At 40.0% G+C, this 17500-nt stretch overlaps 1 protein-coding gene across 10 annotated transcripts in view; it reads left to right on the forward strand.

The window, feature by feature from the left end:
- The window catches only part of PKP4 (plakophilin 4), a 231877-nt gene that overhangs the window by 118349 nt on the left and 96028 nt on the right, over positions 1-17500 (forward strand). For 5 of the 10 annotated variants that reach the window (XM_043505152.1, XM_038422283.2, XM_043505147.1 and 2 more), the window contains 2 exons: positions 16590-16721; positions 16821-17011. The exons of 1 other annotated variant lie outside the window; for it this stretch is intronic. In XM_043505152.1, the coding sequence (XP_043361087.1) occupies positions 16853-17011 (159 nt within the window). In that variant the 5' untranslated portion in view covers positions 16590-16721; positions 16821-16852. The remainder of the gene's footprint in view (positions 1-16589; positions 16722-16820; positions 17012-17500) is intronic. 4 more of the 10 variants (XM_043505151.1, XM_043505148.1, XM_038422290.2 and 1 more) reach the window with 3 other exon arrangements.

The following is a 17500-nucleotide window of genomic DNA, read 5'->3' on the forward strand; positions in this document are numbered from 1 at the left end:
CTCACAATTTCATGTAAATCAGCACATCTTCCTGCCAGTTTTGTTCCCAAAGCCTCATACTAATGACAGGGAACACATGCTCCAATCCCTAGATGTTAGACAGGCGCTGGCTTTTTACATTGAGCGGACAAAGCTGTTTAGGAAGTCGACACAATTCTTCATCACATTGCTGAAAGAATGAAGGGCCTGCCGATCTTATACCCACGAAGCTCTTCTTGGATCACAGCCTGTATCAAGACGTACTATGACCTAGTAAAGATACCCCAGCATTGACGTGCAGTCCACAAGAGCGCAAGCTTCATCTGCAGCATTTCTAGTGCAGGTCCCTGTTCAGGATATCTGCAGGGTATCAACATGATCATCTATTCACACCTTTACACCGTGGTATGCCATCACACAGCAGGCTAAAGATGATGCCTCATTTGGTAGAGCAGTGCTGCAATCTGGAACTTGGTGAACTTCGACCCCTCCTCCGGGAACTGCTTGGGAGTCACCTACTTGGAATTGACATGAGTCATCACTGAAGAAGAAAAAATGGTTACCTACCTTCCATAACTGCTGTTCTTCGAGATGTGTTGCTCATTTCTGTTCCAAGGCCCACCCATCTCCCCTCTGTCAGAGTATCCAGCAAGAAGGAACTGAAAAGACGGTAGGCTGGCAGGGACCTTTATATACAGCCATGAAGGCTCCACTACAGGGGTCTCCACAGCCCACCTGACAGGTACCTGTAGGGGAAAAACCTTCTGACTAAAGTGCACGCGGTGCGCACACACCTACTTCAAATGGACATGAGCAACACATCTCGAAGTAGAACAATTATGGTAGGTAGGTAACCAACCGGTTTTTGTCTATAAAATAGTAATAATTGAATATGCTTCCATGTTTTTCTAATCTTTCTTGCAATAAACTCAGTCTTGTGTGTGTAACATTAAAATCACCATGGTGACAGTTGTAATGCCAGAAGTGTGAAATCAAGATTTTATTACGTAATTTAAAGGTAAATTGACTTTGGTTTGTTTTTCCTTACTGTGATAGGTTTTCAGGAAGCAATTTACCAATGGGACAAAGTTAGACAATGATTTCAAAAACAGTTTCCTGCCACAAGATCATTTTAGAAAATATATCTAAAGAACATATATTGTTTGTTCTGTTTTTTTCCTATGCTGAAGATAGGAAAAAATATTGTGTGAAATTATTGCAAGACCTTTGCCTCCTGGGTTTACTAAAGAAAGTTAAACCAGGCATTGAGATATCACAAAATGTAATTTCTTAAGAAGTAAACAAAGTAACCTTTTCCCTTCCTTTGGCTTATACTTAATTATAAGACCCTCGGACTTCCCTTTTTTTAATGCCTTTTCTCAGGTTGGGTGCTAATAAGCAAGGCATAAAATGAGGAAAATGGGCTTGACTTTTTCTCACAATACTTCTCAAAAGATCTGTCCCTCTCAACTCTGAATTAAGATTGTGGTCCTTTCCCTCTTTTTTTTTTCTTTTCTAGATTAGATTTAAGATTTTAGTATTTACACCACTGTAATTAGTTTAAACTGTAGTCCTGGTAATCAGTTTGTGATTTGTGGAAGGCATATTATATTAAAAACAAACCAAAAAACAAAGCTGATACTCGCTACAGCCTAGGTTTTGTTTTTTCAATTATTTTTATGGAACACGGAAGTGCTTATGGGCATTCTTAGAACACTTTTTAAGGGATAGCAAATATGTTTCTAACCTTGTTACACTAGTACATCAGAATCCAACTTTTAGTGACTTCTGTGGTCTGGCAAGAAGTTGGATATGGTTTTATATGAACATTCATATATATCTCCCCCAATTTAAGGTGAGGATGAAGGAGATGAGATAAGTGAAAAGCTGAATTTACCAGATGTTTTAATTGGAGGAAGGTTTAAGTTTTGTCCTGTGGAATATCTGAAAGATTTTAAAGTCATCAGAAATTTAACTTTTTCTTCTCTTATTCCCTTTCATATTTTCTGTTAATATTTTATCCTATTTTGTTTGTTTATCTAATGTTCCAGTATCTCTTCATAGCTGAAAAAGGAGATGTCACTTGATAGGTTTCATTCTTTGTCCTGTCCTCATCTCCTCCTCTGTGTTCCACCCACCCACCCACACACACACACACACACACACACACACACACACACACACACATCTTTGTCATCTCTTTGCCTCCTCAATTTTCTCATGTAGCAAATTTCTTCTCAGTCATTGTTTGTCTTCATGACTTCCCTTTAAGCAGTTCTGCCCTAGTTTTTCTTCTGTCTTTTTCTATTTTTCTCATCCCTCAAATCGCCTTTAATTTGTATATTTCTTTCCCTTTTTCTGACTTTTTCTCTTCCTCTGTGTCCCCGGAGTGAGGGTTGCACTTACCAAAATGGTGTATCCACAGCTGTAATAGCTGGAGCATTAGAGAGACTCTAAGTGATCCTTACTTCTATGCCTTGTGCAGGATCCTAGGAATACAGTGCTTCTGCTGCATGGGATTCCCCTAATATTATGCCCAATTTAAAATCTCACTGAAGCTGAGGACTCAGGAGGATGCTGCCCGCATCCTTCTATATTGTGCCACTGATAGTGTTTGTTAGATAGGGATCATCGAGAGCAGTGGTCCCCAAACTGTGGGGTGCGCCCCCTGAGGGGGGGGAATGTTCTGGGGGAGGGGCGGCAGGGCGCAGGGCCAGCCACAGCCCCCATGGGGGGCTGGAGGGACTTCCACCCAACCCCACTCTGTCCCCAGTTCTGCTCTTGCCCTGGCCCCACCTTCACCGCAGGTGCAGCTCCAGCGTCGACCAGCAGTTCCCAGCCCTACTCCCAGCTGCAGTTCTGCTCCTGGCCACAGCCAGCCGCATAGCCAGGTGGAGGGAACAGGGGGAGCGATCCAAAAAAAAGACGCCACCCGCTGCAACTCTTTTACTCACCTGGTGCTCCGGCGGTGGGCCCTCACTCACTCCGGGTGTCTTCGGTGGCACTGGAAGGTCCTGCCGCCGAGGTGCCGCCAAAGACCCAGAGCAAGTGAAGGTCCCGCCCCTGGTGCCTTTTTTTTTTTTTGGATTGCTCCCCGTTCCCTCAACAGGGGAAAATTTAAAAGGCGCCAAGACATTGACAAGGCGCCACTTGTGCTCAGTGCGGGGAGCGGCCACTTCCCCGCTCCCCCGCCCAGCTATGCTACTGGCCACAGCCCCAACTACGACTCCACTCCTTGCAGTGGCCCCAGCCCCATTTCTGGCTGTGGCCACACTCCTGGACCCAGTCATGGTACCGCTCCCACCCGCAGCCCTGGCTCCTGGCCACAGCACTCAAGAGGGGCATGACTGAAAAATTTTGTGGACCACGGATCTAGAGCAATTGCTGAGCCTGAGTAATAATGAAAAAATATATATTACAACAAATTGTATCATTTACTTATAATGTAAATTGATGTTAAAATCTTATTTAACATTGTTTACCTTTAAATTGAAGCAATAATAGCACTATGGTAGATTTTGCTTTCTTATATTTTTACTATTAAGCTTTATTTTGAAGACTTGTCAGCACAGGATGCTTTACAAACTTGTAAAACTGAAAAAAAATACTGAAGTTAAAGATAAATGAGAACACCACCTTAAATCATTTTTTCTTTTTTCCTCTGAAGTTAGTAATTTACAACAGAGAAAGACATCAGCACATGATAAGATGTGAACTTAAATGAAAACTCTTTATGCACCAGTACAACTGTACAGAATTTATATCAGAGATATAACATGAAGTATGTTGTTTTGCAGATACTCATAAATAGAATATTAGATCAGCAATCATGTATAAAAAGCTATTGAGGACTTTGGTTCTCATGATTTATGGTAACACAAAAAGCTAGAGAGGGAACAAACCATTTTATTGTGTATTCCTACCAACACCCAGAACTCCTTTCAAAGCCTTATGGATCTTCCAGTTTTTATCACAACTGTCAGAGTTTTCTAGGTGAGGAATGTGGGACTGATGCTAAGTGTTGATTCTGATCCCCATCATAGTAATGCCTGTGTATCACTGCACAAGCTATTTTGATTCCCTCTTCATTCTTCCTCAGATAGTAAAGATTATTATTGTCAATTGAAATTGATTTAGTACAGTCCATTGATATTATATAGATGGCACCCCTTGTATTGTTCTGTGACAAAAAGAAAGTAAAATTAAAGATTAAAGTGAGTAAGTTAGAGACAAATGTACAATAATTTAAATGTAGCGTTCTATCCATGCAAACTTATTACTCAAGGCTGTTAATAATATTGATCTCTCATAATCAGTCATCCAGACAATGTTAAAAGAGCTGTAGGAGGGAAACATTTCAACATCCATATATTATCCTATATTCTGTGCAACATTCCTGTTGAAATGATTAGATGTAATAGTACTTCAGTCAATTCTACTTATAACATGGTCATAGAATCATAGAATCATAGAATATCAGGGTTGGAAGGGACCCCAGAAGGTCATCTAGTCCAACCCCCTGCTCAAAGCAGGACCAAGTCCCAGTTAAATCATCCCAGCCAGGGCTTTGTCAAGCCTGACCTTAAAAACCTCTAAGGAAGGAGATTCTACCACCTCCCTAGGTAACGCATTCCAGTGTTTCACCACCCTCTTAGTGAAAAAGTTTTTCCTAATATCCAATCTAAACCTCCCCCATTGCAACTTGAGACCATTACTCCTCGTTCTGTCATCTGCTACCATTGAGAACAGTCTAGAGCCATCCTCTTTGAAACCCCCTTTCAGGTAGTTGAAAGCAGCTATCAAATCCCCCCTCATTCTTCTCTTCTGCAGACTAAACAATCCCAGCTCCCTCAGCCTCTCCTCATAAGTCATGTGCTCTAGACCCCTAATCATTTTCGTTGCCCTTCGTTGTACTCTTTCCAATTTATCCACATCCTTCCTGTAGTGTGGGGCCCAAAACTGGACACAGTACTCCAGATGAGGCCTCACCAGTGTCGAATAGAGGGGAACGATCACGTCCCTCGATCTGCTCGCTATGCCCCTACTTATACATCCCAAAATGCCATTGGCCTTCTTGGCAACAAGGGCACACTGCTGACTCATATCCAGCTTCTCGTCCACTGTCACCCCTAGGTCCTTTTCCGCAGAACTGCTGCCGAGCCATTCGGTCCCTAGTCTGTAGCGGTGCATTGGATTCTTCCATCCTAAGTGCAGGACCCTGCACTTATCCTTATTGAACCTCATTAGATTTCTTTTGGCCCAATCCTCCAATTTGTCTAGGTCCTTCTGTATCCTATCCCTCCCCTCCAGCGTATCTACCACTCCTCCCAGTTTAGTATCATCCGCAAATTTGCTGAGAGTGCAATCCACACCATCCTCCAGATCATTTATGAAGATATTGAACAAAACGGGCCCCAGGACCGACCCCTGGGGCACTCCACTTGACACCGGCTGCCAACTAGACATGGAGCCATTGATCACTACCCGTTGAGCCCGACAATCTAGCCAGCTTTCTACCCACCTTATAGTGCATTCATCCAGCCCATACTTCCTTAACTTGCTGACAAGAATGCTGTGGGAGACCGTGTCAAAAGCTTTGCTAAAGTCAAGAAACAATACATCCACTGCTTTCCCTTCATCCACAGAACCAGTAATCTCATCATAAAAGGTGATTAGATTAGTCAGGCATGACCTTCCTTGATTATGACCTTCGTCATAATAGTTGCTATAGTGAATTGATTGCAATGTCATAATAACCCAGATGTTTCTGACCTAAAAATGTTCTTCCATCAAGTAATTTTGTTGATTGGCTAACCAATCACGTGAATTTGTCAACAGTTAGTGGGAAATTTTAATTGTTTTTAATCTATAATTTGAAAGATATTAAACACTTCCTGCTCATAGAAGCAAATTAGGGAGTACAGTTTGTAATGTGAATTTTCTTTTATGTTTACTTGCACAATTATTGAGGCATTTGATATTTTATTTAGATCTACGTGCCAGTAAAACTCAATGTGTTTCTTTTTTGCTTCATAGGTTTAGGCACAAATAAACTGTGCTTGTGTTTTAGAGTTGTCATTTGAAGCACATTGTAATAGCAGTTGCTTTCATAACTCATCTGTTTTTCATCCTGAGTACGACCAGTTTAACATACCTGATTAGTCCTTTACCAGGGTTTGGTAGAAGTTTCATTACCTTTAGCTGTCACATAGAATTTTGATTTTTTTTTTTGTTAAAGGAAAGTAAAATATTCTAACACTCCCTCCTCGTCTCTGCCACCTCAGTCTCCAGGCCCAAACTTTGTCTCACTTCAAAGATTTACTTCTTATCAATGCTTCTTTGCCAGTGAATGCCTCTGAAAGAAAATCTTTTGACCATGTGGACTTTCTCAACTACGAACTTGTTCTCTCCTGTAGTTCTGCTATATTCCTTGCTAAACAGCATTTATCCAGACTTAGAATCCCGGTCCACAATCGTAGCCTCTTAATAGATACCTCATTCTTAAAACTCTTGCCTGACTTCTGTTTCTCAGGGCTCTATCTCTGGTTCCCCTGTCTGTGTGATCTCACACAGTTATGATTCACCTATCATTTCTACACTGATTACTGACATTTCTGTTTCTCTCCATCCTAATTCACCTCTATTTGCCATCAACTTTAACATTATGTTAATCTTTCCTCCAAAACCCCACTCATCCTTCCATTTTCTGTTGCAGTTGAACACACATCAGCTTTGTCCCTGTATCCTAAAACCATAAACTAGGGGACACCTTCAATTTCATCTAGGCTATGTCCAGAACTTGCCTTTTTTCCTCTATAGTATTTCTAAGATCTCTTTCTTTCTGTGCTGCCAGCCAAAACTCTCATCCGAGCCCTTATCTCTTGTCATGATTACTGTACCGGCTTCCTCTCCAACCTCCTTGATATTGGCCCCTCCAAATTATTCAGAACACAGCTACTGAGACCATCCTCTTCATCCATTGCTCTGACATCATCTGTTCCATTTAATTCCTCCACTGGCCTATCCTGATTCACCACATTAAGTTCTATTTCATTCAAGACCGTTCAAATTGTGCTCTACCACTTGTCTTGCGTTGCTTTTTATATCATATTTCCCCACTTCCTTGTCTTTTCCACCAATGATTCCAGCCTTGTCTGCCCTTCTGTCAGCTACACGTGCATTTGCACACATTCTCCTCTTCATGCTGTCTTCTGCAGTTCTTTTTAGGAATGGGAAGACCTCCCTCTACTTATCTCTAAATTCACTAAATTATCTTCCCTTCCAGCTCTCATCTCAAGATCCACCTCTGATGTGACACTTATAAGAAATCAATAAATTAATGATAGCTCAGTTGAGGAGCAAATGGGCATATTTTCTCTGTTTATAATTAGTGTGTGTGTGTATAGAACTGTATCCTTCGCTTTCCCATCTTTATGTCCCTTATCTTAAATCATAAGCTCCTCATGGCAGTGAACAGCAACTTTATGTTTGTCCAGCACTCAAACAAGGCCCCAATCCTTGAGGTGCTATTGCAATATAAATATTTAATAATAACAAATTATGACCTCATGCTAGGTGTGAGGAGGGGTATACACTGCTGCATTTGGCAAAATTAAATCCTGTATTTTCATTGGCTTTCTTAGCAATCCTCATGGAAATGCCGTTCACAAAACCAATCTTCAATAAAGTAGACAGTCAGATAATAGCACCGAAAAAAAGTGTTGCTTCAGACATGGCACCAAGATAGTGAGGTCCTTCCAAACCAAGAATCTAGCTACTGCAGTCAAATAGGAAGAAGGGGTCCTTGTTTCATATTGTATGTAGCTTCTGTACTAATACCAGTTTCCAGATGGAGATTATTCTTTGAATAGTGGCTTTCTGTTTTGTGTTTTTATTTGAAGTTTTATACATTTTTAACAAACTACAGTATGAGACAAAATAAAGTGATAAAATAGCATGTCAAAATACCTTAAAGATTTTATCAGGCTACCTTTAAAAAAAAAAACAATAACAAACGATCAAATATCATCTACTGTATTTCCGAATAACCTGTAGCCTTACAAGATATAGGTCCAAACCTCTCTCTCTATATATATATATTCAGAATATTCATAGGATCCTAAGATGGCCTTTTCAGAGATAGTCTTCAGAGTTGCAGCTTGGGATACCAGAAGTAAGAGAAACAAGATTACTGAAGTACTGAACAAACAAATTAATTTAAAAATGTAATGGTACTGATAATATAGTAGGCATTATGCACTTAGCCAAAGTCAGGGTCTTTGATTTTGAGATTATTTTCTTGGGGAGGATCTTGTATAGGATACTAGGGATAACCCACAGTATATGAAAAATGCCAAGAGTTTTTCTTTTGCTTTGTTTTATTTTTAATTTCTTACTAGAGAGCTAATGTTGATGGTTAAATATTCCTTTTTCAGGCTCGTACCTCTAATAAATCAGCACTCCTTTAATGCTATGTATTTAACGTAATTCTGGGAAAGAGGCTAAGTCATGCTGCATTTAAACAAATGAACCATCTTTAAAATAGTAGAGCAGTCTTTGCTGAGAAAAGTTAATACTTTTATTTCACTACCTAACCCTTTAACATTTTATGACCATCCTGTGATGTGTGCCATTACAGTAAATGTTTGAAATATCCTTCTCTCTTAAAGATTTGATGATGAATTGAAAGGGTAGGTTTAAAAATAGCAGATATTAGACTTTTATCTTCAAGATTCAAATTGGAACTCTTTGAAGACGTAAACAACTACATGCATTTCTTTTGAAATGAGTGAAAATCACGCTGTCCCCATCTTTGTTCTGTTACATTGAATAGAAACCTACTATATGTGAATCCACATTTCTGCAAAGTGTTAACATTATCATAGTGACTTTCATCATCTTTATTTTCAATTTATCTGAAAAATTCTTGAAAGACAAACCAGTTTGGATTCCACAAGATCACATTCTGGAATCCATTATCACATAATCATATGAAACAAAATTTCCTTTGATATTTGTTGAGAGAGATGACTCTCTATGGTTCCTTTTTATTAGAGCTGAAGAATTTTTAAGCAATGAGCACCTTTATTTTAAAATACCTTTCCTAAATCATAGGAATTGCCATGTCAAACCTGATCCTTTGTCAATTTAGTCAGATATCTGGTCTCTGACAGTATCTGTAATAGATACTTCAGAGGAAAATGTTTAAAAACCCCAATTCTCTCAATTAGAGAATAACATGCCAATATAGGAAATTTTGTCTTAATCCCCACAGAGGTTGTTTCATGCCCTGAAAGATGAAGGTTTTTATCACTCCATCACTGTGCTTTTTAAAATATCCAACATTTCTTTGAGTGAATCCTGCTATGTTCCTGGCCTCAATGATAGCTTGTGGACTGAGTTCCAAAGCTTAATTATTCATTACGTTTAAAACCAATAAAAGGTTTTTAAAAAAAATATGTTGCCATTCACTGAAATTGAAAGTCCCCTTGTTCTTGTGTTATGAGACAGTGTAAATAGGAGAACCCAATTTACTTTAATCATTAAGTCTAATATTGTCACTTTAATCTACTTTCTAAACCAAGGGTTCTCAAACTTCATTGCACCGCAACCCCCTTCTGACAACAAGAATTATTACACAACCTGAGCCCAGGGCTTGGGCTTCGGTCCCAAGACAATAGGGTTCGGGCTTTGGCTTTAGCCCCAGGCCCCAGCAAGTCTAAGCCAGCCCTGGCAACCCCATTAAAATGGGTTCGGGACTTCAGAACCCCTGTTCTAAACTGATCATTTTCATTGACCATTTGTGGACCACTTCTATATCTTTCTGAGACCAGGTAAACAGAATTTGACACAGTATTCTAGTTGAGGATGTATCACACAAAATGTTCATTGTTACTTTTTATCCCATTCTTTATATGTCCTAAGATTTTTTTTCTTTCTCTTTTAACCAAGGAGGAGTACTGAGCAGAAGTCCACATAACACACAGGCCTTCTTTTTTTCTGAGTGATTACAGTTAATGTAGGAGCCTTCATTGTGCATGAGTGGCAGGAATACTGTGAACTAACGTACATTGCCTTGCATTGGATCACACTTAATTTTGTCTACCATAGTGATGAAAACTGACTATTTCTAAATATTCTGTTTTGTCTCTAATCCATATTCTAATCAATGACAGTACTTTCTCACCCATAATTAACTCAGTTTTCTTAATGGCTTCTTAAGACAGTCAATTTTTTTTGAAAGTCAAAATAACTTATAACAAACTATTCACTTTAAAATTCTAACTGGTTAAAAAATTGTAGATTAGAGAGAAGCACAAATTTCCTTCGCAGAAGCCAAGCTGGTTTGTCCATATCTCTTCATCTAGGTATGTTATAATTCTATTTTTATTTTTTTTAAAATGAAATGTACTTGATACTGAAATAAAACTCACTCATGTCATTTCCAGAATCACTCTAGCACCATTATAAAATTCAGTTACAACGTTTGCTGCTCTCTAACCTCTGGTATAAAAGCCAAATTGAATGTGATTCCTTATTATTATTAGTAATTCAACCACTTCATTCTTAAATTAGTTCAGAACTTTTGGGTACATACTATCCAGTTCTCAGAAATGGTTGTTCGAGTGTTCTAGCATCATCTCTTTTAATATCCCCATTTCTGAAATTATCTCAGCTTTATTACCTGAAATGAATAAGTCCAGGTTAGGTGTCTCCCAAACATCCTCTGCTCTGAAGACTAATGCAATTAAATAATTTTACTTCTCTGCTATGTTGTTGCCCTTGTCAATTGCTTATTTTATTTCCTGGTAGTCCAGTCAATATATCAATTCTTTCATAGGTTTCTTGCTTCTAAAGTACTTAAATTCTTTGTTTTATTTTCTACAGCTATTTGCTTTGTATATACCTTTTTGACTGGATTTCCATTTTCTCAAGGGTACCAATTTGATTTAAATAATCTCTTGAATCTTGCAGTTTAACCATATTGGCTATTTCCTTGGCTTCCTACATCATCTTCTGAGGCTTGATACTGCAAGGTGCTGAACACTCTGGCCCCAGTCCAGCATGGTGACTACACACATGCTTAAATTAAAACTAATGGAGTAAAGGAATCTTGGTTCCAAATATTTAGATCTGCAATACTGAATTCTATGATAGCATTGCCTTCTCAAAGATTCCTGAAGTTCAGTGGGCACTGGGTCTCAGATCCCATAAATGTGAATGTACAGAGACATTTCCTTCACAGAAGCCAGAACTAGTTACTTGTGTCTGTTGTAACTGGCCCCAGTTCCCCTTTGGCCAGTCACTGGTATGTAGTAAGTGAACACAAATATGCTTGTGCTTCTAAGCTAGCTGGATCTGGGTAGAGTCTAGTCACTGTTTGTAGCTCTGTGTCTCTCTAGGCCACACTCCCAGGCACAGGTTTCTTTTGTGACCCCTTTGAAATGTGGGATGCCACACAGTCCAGCGGCTCTAGTCCTTAAATCATAGAATCATAGAATATCAGGGTTGGAAGGGACCCCAGAAGGTCATCTAGTCCAACCCCCTGCTCAAAGCAGGACCAAGTCCCAGTTAAATCATCCCAGCTAGGGCTTTGTCAAGCCTGACCTTAAAAACCTCTAAGGAAGGAGATTCTACCACCTCCCTAGGTAACGCATTCCAGTGTTTCACCACCCTCTTAGTGAAAAAGTTTTTCCTAATATCCAATCTAAACCTCCCCCATTGCAACTTGAGACCATTACTCCTCGTTCTGTCATCTGCTACCATTGAGAACAGTCTAGAGCCATCCTCTTTGAAACCCCCTTTCAGGTAGTTGAAAGCAGCTATCAAATCCCCCCTCATTCTTCTCTTCTGCAGACTAAACAATCCCAGCTCCCTCAGCCTCTCCTCATAAGTCATGTGCTCTAGACCCCTAATCATTTTCGTTGCCCTTCGTTGTACTCTTTCCAATTTATCCACATCCTTCCTGTAGTGTGGGGCCCAAAACTGGACACAGTACTCCAGATGAGGCCTCACCAGTGTCGAATAGAGGGGAACGATCACGTCCCTCGATCTGCTCGCTATGCCCCTACTTATACAACCCAAAATGCCATTGGCCTTCTTGGCAACAAGGGCACACTGCTGACTCATATCCAGCTTCTCGTCCACTGTCACCCCTAGGTCCTTTTCCACAGAACTGCTGCCGAGCCATTCGGTCCCTAGTCTGTAGCGGTGCATTGGATTCTTCCATCCTAAGTGCAGGACCCTGCATTTATCCTTATTGAACCTCATTAGATTTCTTTTGGCCCAATCCTCCAATTTGTCTAGGTCCTTCTGTATCCTATCCCTCCCCTCCAGCGTATCTACCACTCCTCCCAGTTTAGTATCATCCGCAAATTTGCTGAGAGTGCAATCCACACCATCCTCCAGATCATTTATGAAGATATTGAACAAAACGGGCCCCAGGACCGACCCCTGGGGCACTCCACTTGACACCGGCTGCCAACTAGACATGGAGCCATTGATCACTACCCGTTGAGCCCGACAATCTAGCCAGCTTTCTACCCACCTTATAGTGCATTCATCCAGCCCATACTTCCTTAACTTGCTGACAAGAATGCTGTGGGAGACCGTGTCAAAAGCTTTGCTAAAGTCAAGAAACAATACATCCACTGCTTTCCCTTCATCCACAGAACCAGTAATCTCATCATAAAAGGCGATTAGATTAGTCAGGCATGACCTTCCCTTGGTGAATCCATGCTGACTGTTCCTGATCACTTTCCTCTCCTCTAAGTGCTTCAGGATTGATTCTTTGAGGACCTGCTCCATGATTTTTCCAGGGACTGAGGTGAGGCTGACCGGCCTGTAGTTCCCAGGATCCTCCTTCTTCCCTTTTTTAAAGATGGGCACTACATTAGCCTTTTTCCAGTCATCCGGGACTTCCCCCGTTCGCCACGAGTTTTCAAAGATAATGGCCAAGGGCTCTGCAATCACAGCCGCCAATTCCTTCAGCACTCTCGGATGCAATTCGTCCGGCCCCATGGACTTGTGCACGTCCAGCTTTTCTAAATAGTCCCTAACCACCTCTATCTCTACAGAGGGCTGGCCATCTCTTCCCCATTTTGTGTTGCCCAGCACAGCAGTCTGGGAGCTGACCTTGTTAGTGAAAACAGAGGCAAAAAAAGCATTGAGTACATTAGCTTTTTCCACATCCTCTGTCACTAGCTTGCCTCCCTCATTCAGTAAGGGGCCCACACTTTCCTTGGCTTTCTTCTTGTTGCCAACATACCTTCTTGTTACTCTTGACATCTCTTGCTAGCTGCAGCTCCAGGTGCGATTTGGCCCTCCTGATATCTTTCCTACATGCCCGAGCAATATTTTTATACTCTTCCCTGGTCATATGTCCAAGCTTCCACTTCTTGTAAGCTTCTTTTTTATGTTTAAGATCCGCTAGGATTTCACCATTAAGCCAAGCTGGTCGCCTGCCATATTTACTATTCTTTCGACTCATCGGGATGGTTTGTCCCTGTAACCTCAACAGGGATTCCTTGAAATACAGCCAGCTCTCCTGGACTCCCTTCCCTTTCATGTTAGTCCCCCAGGGGATCCTGGCCATCTGTTCCCTGAGGGAGTCAAAGTCTGCTTTCCTGAAGTCCAGGGTCCGTATCCTGCTGCTTACCTTTCTTCCCTGCGTCAGGATCCTGAACTCAACCAACTCATGGTCACTGCCTCCCAGATTCCCATCCACTTTTGCTTCCCCCACTAATTCTACCCGGTTTGTGAGCAGCAGGTCAAGAAAAGCGCATTGAAAATGCATTGCCTCAGACCTCACAATCCCCCTAGTTGCTTACACACATTCCCTTGAAGTTCTACCTAGCTGTGGGCACTCTGGCTTCTAATTTAACCTCTTTGGGAACAATGTGACATGAGGCAAGGAACACAGGCCTAGCAAAGGAATTTCTTAACTACAGTCACTTTACTCTTAAGCACTAGAGAGTTACAGATCTTTGCAAAGTAATAAAAGTCCTGAGCTCCACCCACCGCCTCACCCTGGCTCCTAAGACTGATCTCCCCCTACTTTGAATCTGCATTCTTGTTAGCATTAGTGGCTAGGCATAGTTCTTCCTGCCTGCCTTCTGTCTCTCCAGCCCAGTCATCTTGCATGCGGCAATGGATTTGTCCTCCACCCCTCTGCCCCGAGAAACACTTTTCTTTAAATATAGTCTCCAGGTCAGGCTTGTGTGTAGGGAGTAGATTGTTTCATGGTTATGGGCTGGTAATTGAGTCAATGCCCTCAATTATTGTCTTGATGATGACTTCTGATATCATCCTTCAAGGAGATGTCAAGCACCTTTCCTGGGCAGGGTGGCTTTTTGGAATACATCATACTAACCTTGCCTTGTGCAAGATTCAACATGGGTTTAGCCCATAATACCAAATGGAGGTTACAATACAACATGGAGATTACAGTGGTTTGACCTAAACATATCCCACTCTGTCACAGAAGGTGTCTGCATCTTGGTTTCCAGCCTCATGAATGGCTGGATGCCCAATGTTTCAGAAACCATATTCAAAGGTAAAAAATGTCCCTCTTATTTGACATCCCATTACACATTTAAACCTCATCGACATTTGTCTCCTGGTCTTGAAAAACTTTTAAATAATGTAAGAAAAGCATCCAATATTTTGGGAGAAATCATGTTTATTGAATGTAAAATATTCATTGACATCTTGAAGCCATTCAGCAACCATCTTAAATTAAATTAATCTAAAGGGGTTGCTGGCATCTTGTAAAACCCATTTATTGGAAGCAAAATCACTTCTGAAGAGAATGAAAACATACTACTTGAAACTTGTTATCTGAAATATATCTGCAGAGATTATTTTCTCTTTAAAATACAAAACAGTAAAACTGATCCCAGAAGAGGAACTAGTGATTGTCTCAGCATCTAATAGTTGCACTACAAAACAGAATAAATTTGGGTTTTGGTGTAACTATAGACACTTATTTATGTCAGAATGGATACTCCCTTGTAGATGTGAGCACCCTCTCCTCTTTGCCTGTCACTTAATAGAGCCATGTTAATAGCAAGTTTAGAGGTGGGTGCATTCTGTACTTTTTTGGCAGGAGAGAATATTGTTATAATGATAACTGATCACATGAGTGAAAAGTCGGGGCAAAAATAATAGATCTACAGAACAAAAGGTCTTAAGCTGCTCAAAACGAAGTATAATCTTGTCATGCAAATAGAATTTAAAAAAAACAAGATGATGTAATGGAGGAATTATTTGAGGTATAGTGCAAGGATGAAATTACACACACCTTTTCTTTATGTATTAAAGTTAATGTAATTCTTACAGAACATAGATTTCCCAAACTAAAAGTTTTATTGCTCTATTTTCTTGTTAAAATACTAAAATCAATACTAGTAACACATCTTTTGTGAAGCACCATTCAATGACAAAAGAGCTTGTGTGCTCAGAGGAAAATAGACACAATAAGGAAAGTTGTTCAAGGATTGTTTCAGATTTCTCACTGATTTCTGATAGGCAGTATGGTTCTGATCTGAAATGTAACTAAAAATATAGTCATGAGTTTCCATGTTTGCTGTGTCTCAATGATTCTTATCAAATGTGAAAGTTTACATGTAAACATAGTTTTTTGAACTCTGTTCTGCAATCTCAAGTTGGGATCTGAAAGTAAAGCTGGATTCTTTCCTTTACATGTCATCATTCATACTAATAAAGGTTATTCAGGCCAAATTAGGTTCTTAGAGGCACTTGTGTAGGCTCATTGTACTCAACTGATTTTTTTGTGCGTAAATGACTTTGTAAACGTTTATGTTGGTGATGGAAAAGTAGGAATAGAATTCAGCCAGCCTTTTAATTGTGATGGTCTTGTAGTGATAAAGGACTTAACAAATAAAAACTTATTTTGCACTACAGTCTGCAGATTGAAATACACAGAGAATAAGGCTATGTCTACACTAAAGACCTTACAGCTGTACTGCTGCAGCTGCTCTGCTGTAAGGCCTCCCATATAACTGCTCTTTGCTAACAGGAAAGAGCTCTCCTGTCAACATGATTAAATCACCCTCAACGTACAGCAGTAGCTATATCAGCGGGAGAGCATCTCCCAGCAACATAACGCTGTCCACGCCAGCACTTCTGTCGATGAAACTTATGCTGGTTGGGGAGGGTGTATTTTTTTCACACCCCAACTAAAAAAAGTTTTACCAACAAAAGTGCTAGTGTAGATATCCATTAAGTTAGAAAGTGCCATTTTTGCAGTCACTTCAGAGTAGAATCACATCTTAAATAATGCACTTCATAGTTGTGAGATGTGAATCTGCATTTTGCATCAAAATAGGCCGGGGAAGTATAACAAAACTCAAAATTTTATACCACCTTCAGAAGTATAAGAAACTAGCTTGAAGAGCTTCTCACATGTAAGGGTCAGATAAATTGTATATGATTAATTGGTACTGACATACCAATGGAACTGTGCCTCTCATTATATCGCATCTAAGTTCTTTGTAACAGGTGGTGTATAAGACAATAACAAAGTACTAGAAAAGTACTGGCAGTTATATAAGCAACATTAGCTTTAACTAATTGAACTCTGCTTTCAGATGTGCCAACCTCAGATGTAAGCAAACCCAGAGTGTCCGACAGTGTCCATATCAATACTTATCAGGTTAGAACAGAGCCAGAACAAGGGAACCTCTACTCACCAGAACAGACATCTCTCCATGAAAGTGAGGGTCTGTTGTACTCATTTTAAATACTGGAAGTTTATTTCTTTATTGATTGTGTCAGAATTGTGTAATAGCTTTTTTCTCATACTGGTTTCATATCTGCAGGGTCAGTAGGTAACTCAAGAAGTTCAACACAAATGAATTCTTATTCTGACAGTGGTTACCAGGAAGTAAGCAGTTTCCATAACAGCCAGAACTTGGGCAAGTCAGAAAATAGACAGCAGCATTCACTTACTGGAACCACTAGTAATCATTTGGTGAGAAACTCACGGGCTGAAGGACAAACTTTAGTTCAGGTATGCAATATAGCAAATGCTTTTTTCAGCTTAGTTGTTGCTCTGAAATACATTTTGAACAGAAATATATGGCTAGTTCTAGATTTTTTATTATAGGCAAGAATAAATAAAGTTCCTTTGAAACATTTCAGATTAATGAAATAGTAAAATTTTTCTGGGTAAATAGTAGTCTAGGTGGTAGACAGCCAGAAGAGTATTTATTTACTAAAATTAATATGCATCCAGTGTCGGTAATTCATTGTAACTGAAACTCAATAAACTCTTAAGTACAGCAGGTAAAAGAGTACATTATTTGTATCCTATCTCGGTAAAACCACAATTGAAGCAATTTAACTTTAGAGAGACAAAAATCTTAATCATAGATTTATGTCTGTGTGTAAGTCTTGTGTTAAAGACAGGCAATGTTTGTTTTATATCCTTCTGCTACCGTTCGTTTTTTCAGCTCTTTCTTGAATCACAGACTGGTACCAGTCCTACTTTCTTTCAGTT

Source organism: Dermochelys coriacea, chromosome 11, assembly GCF_009764565.3.
Source record: "Dermochelys coriacea isolate rDerCor1 chromosome 11, rDerCor1.pri.v4, whole genome shotgun sequence".
Lineage (NCBI taxonomy): Eukaryota > Metazoa > Chordata > Testudines > Dermochelyidae > Dermochelys > Dermochelys coriacea.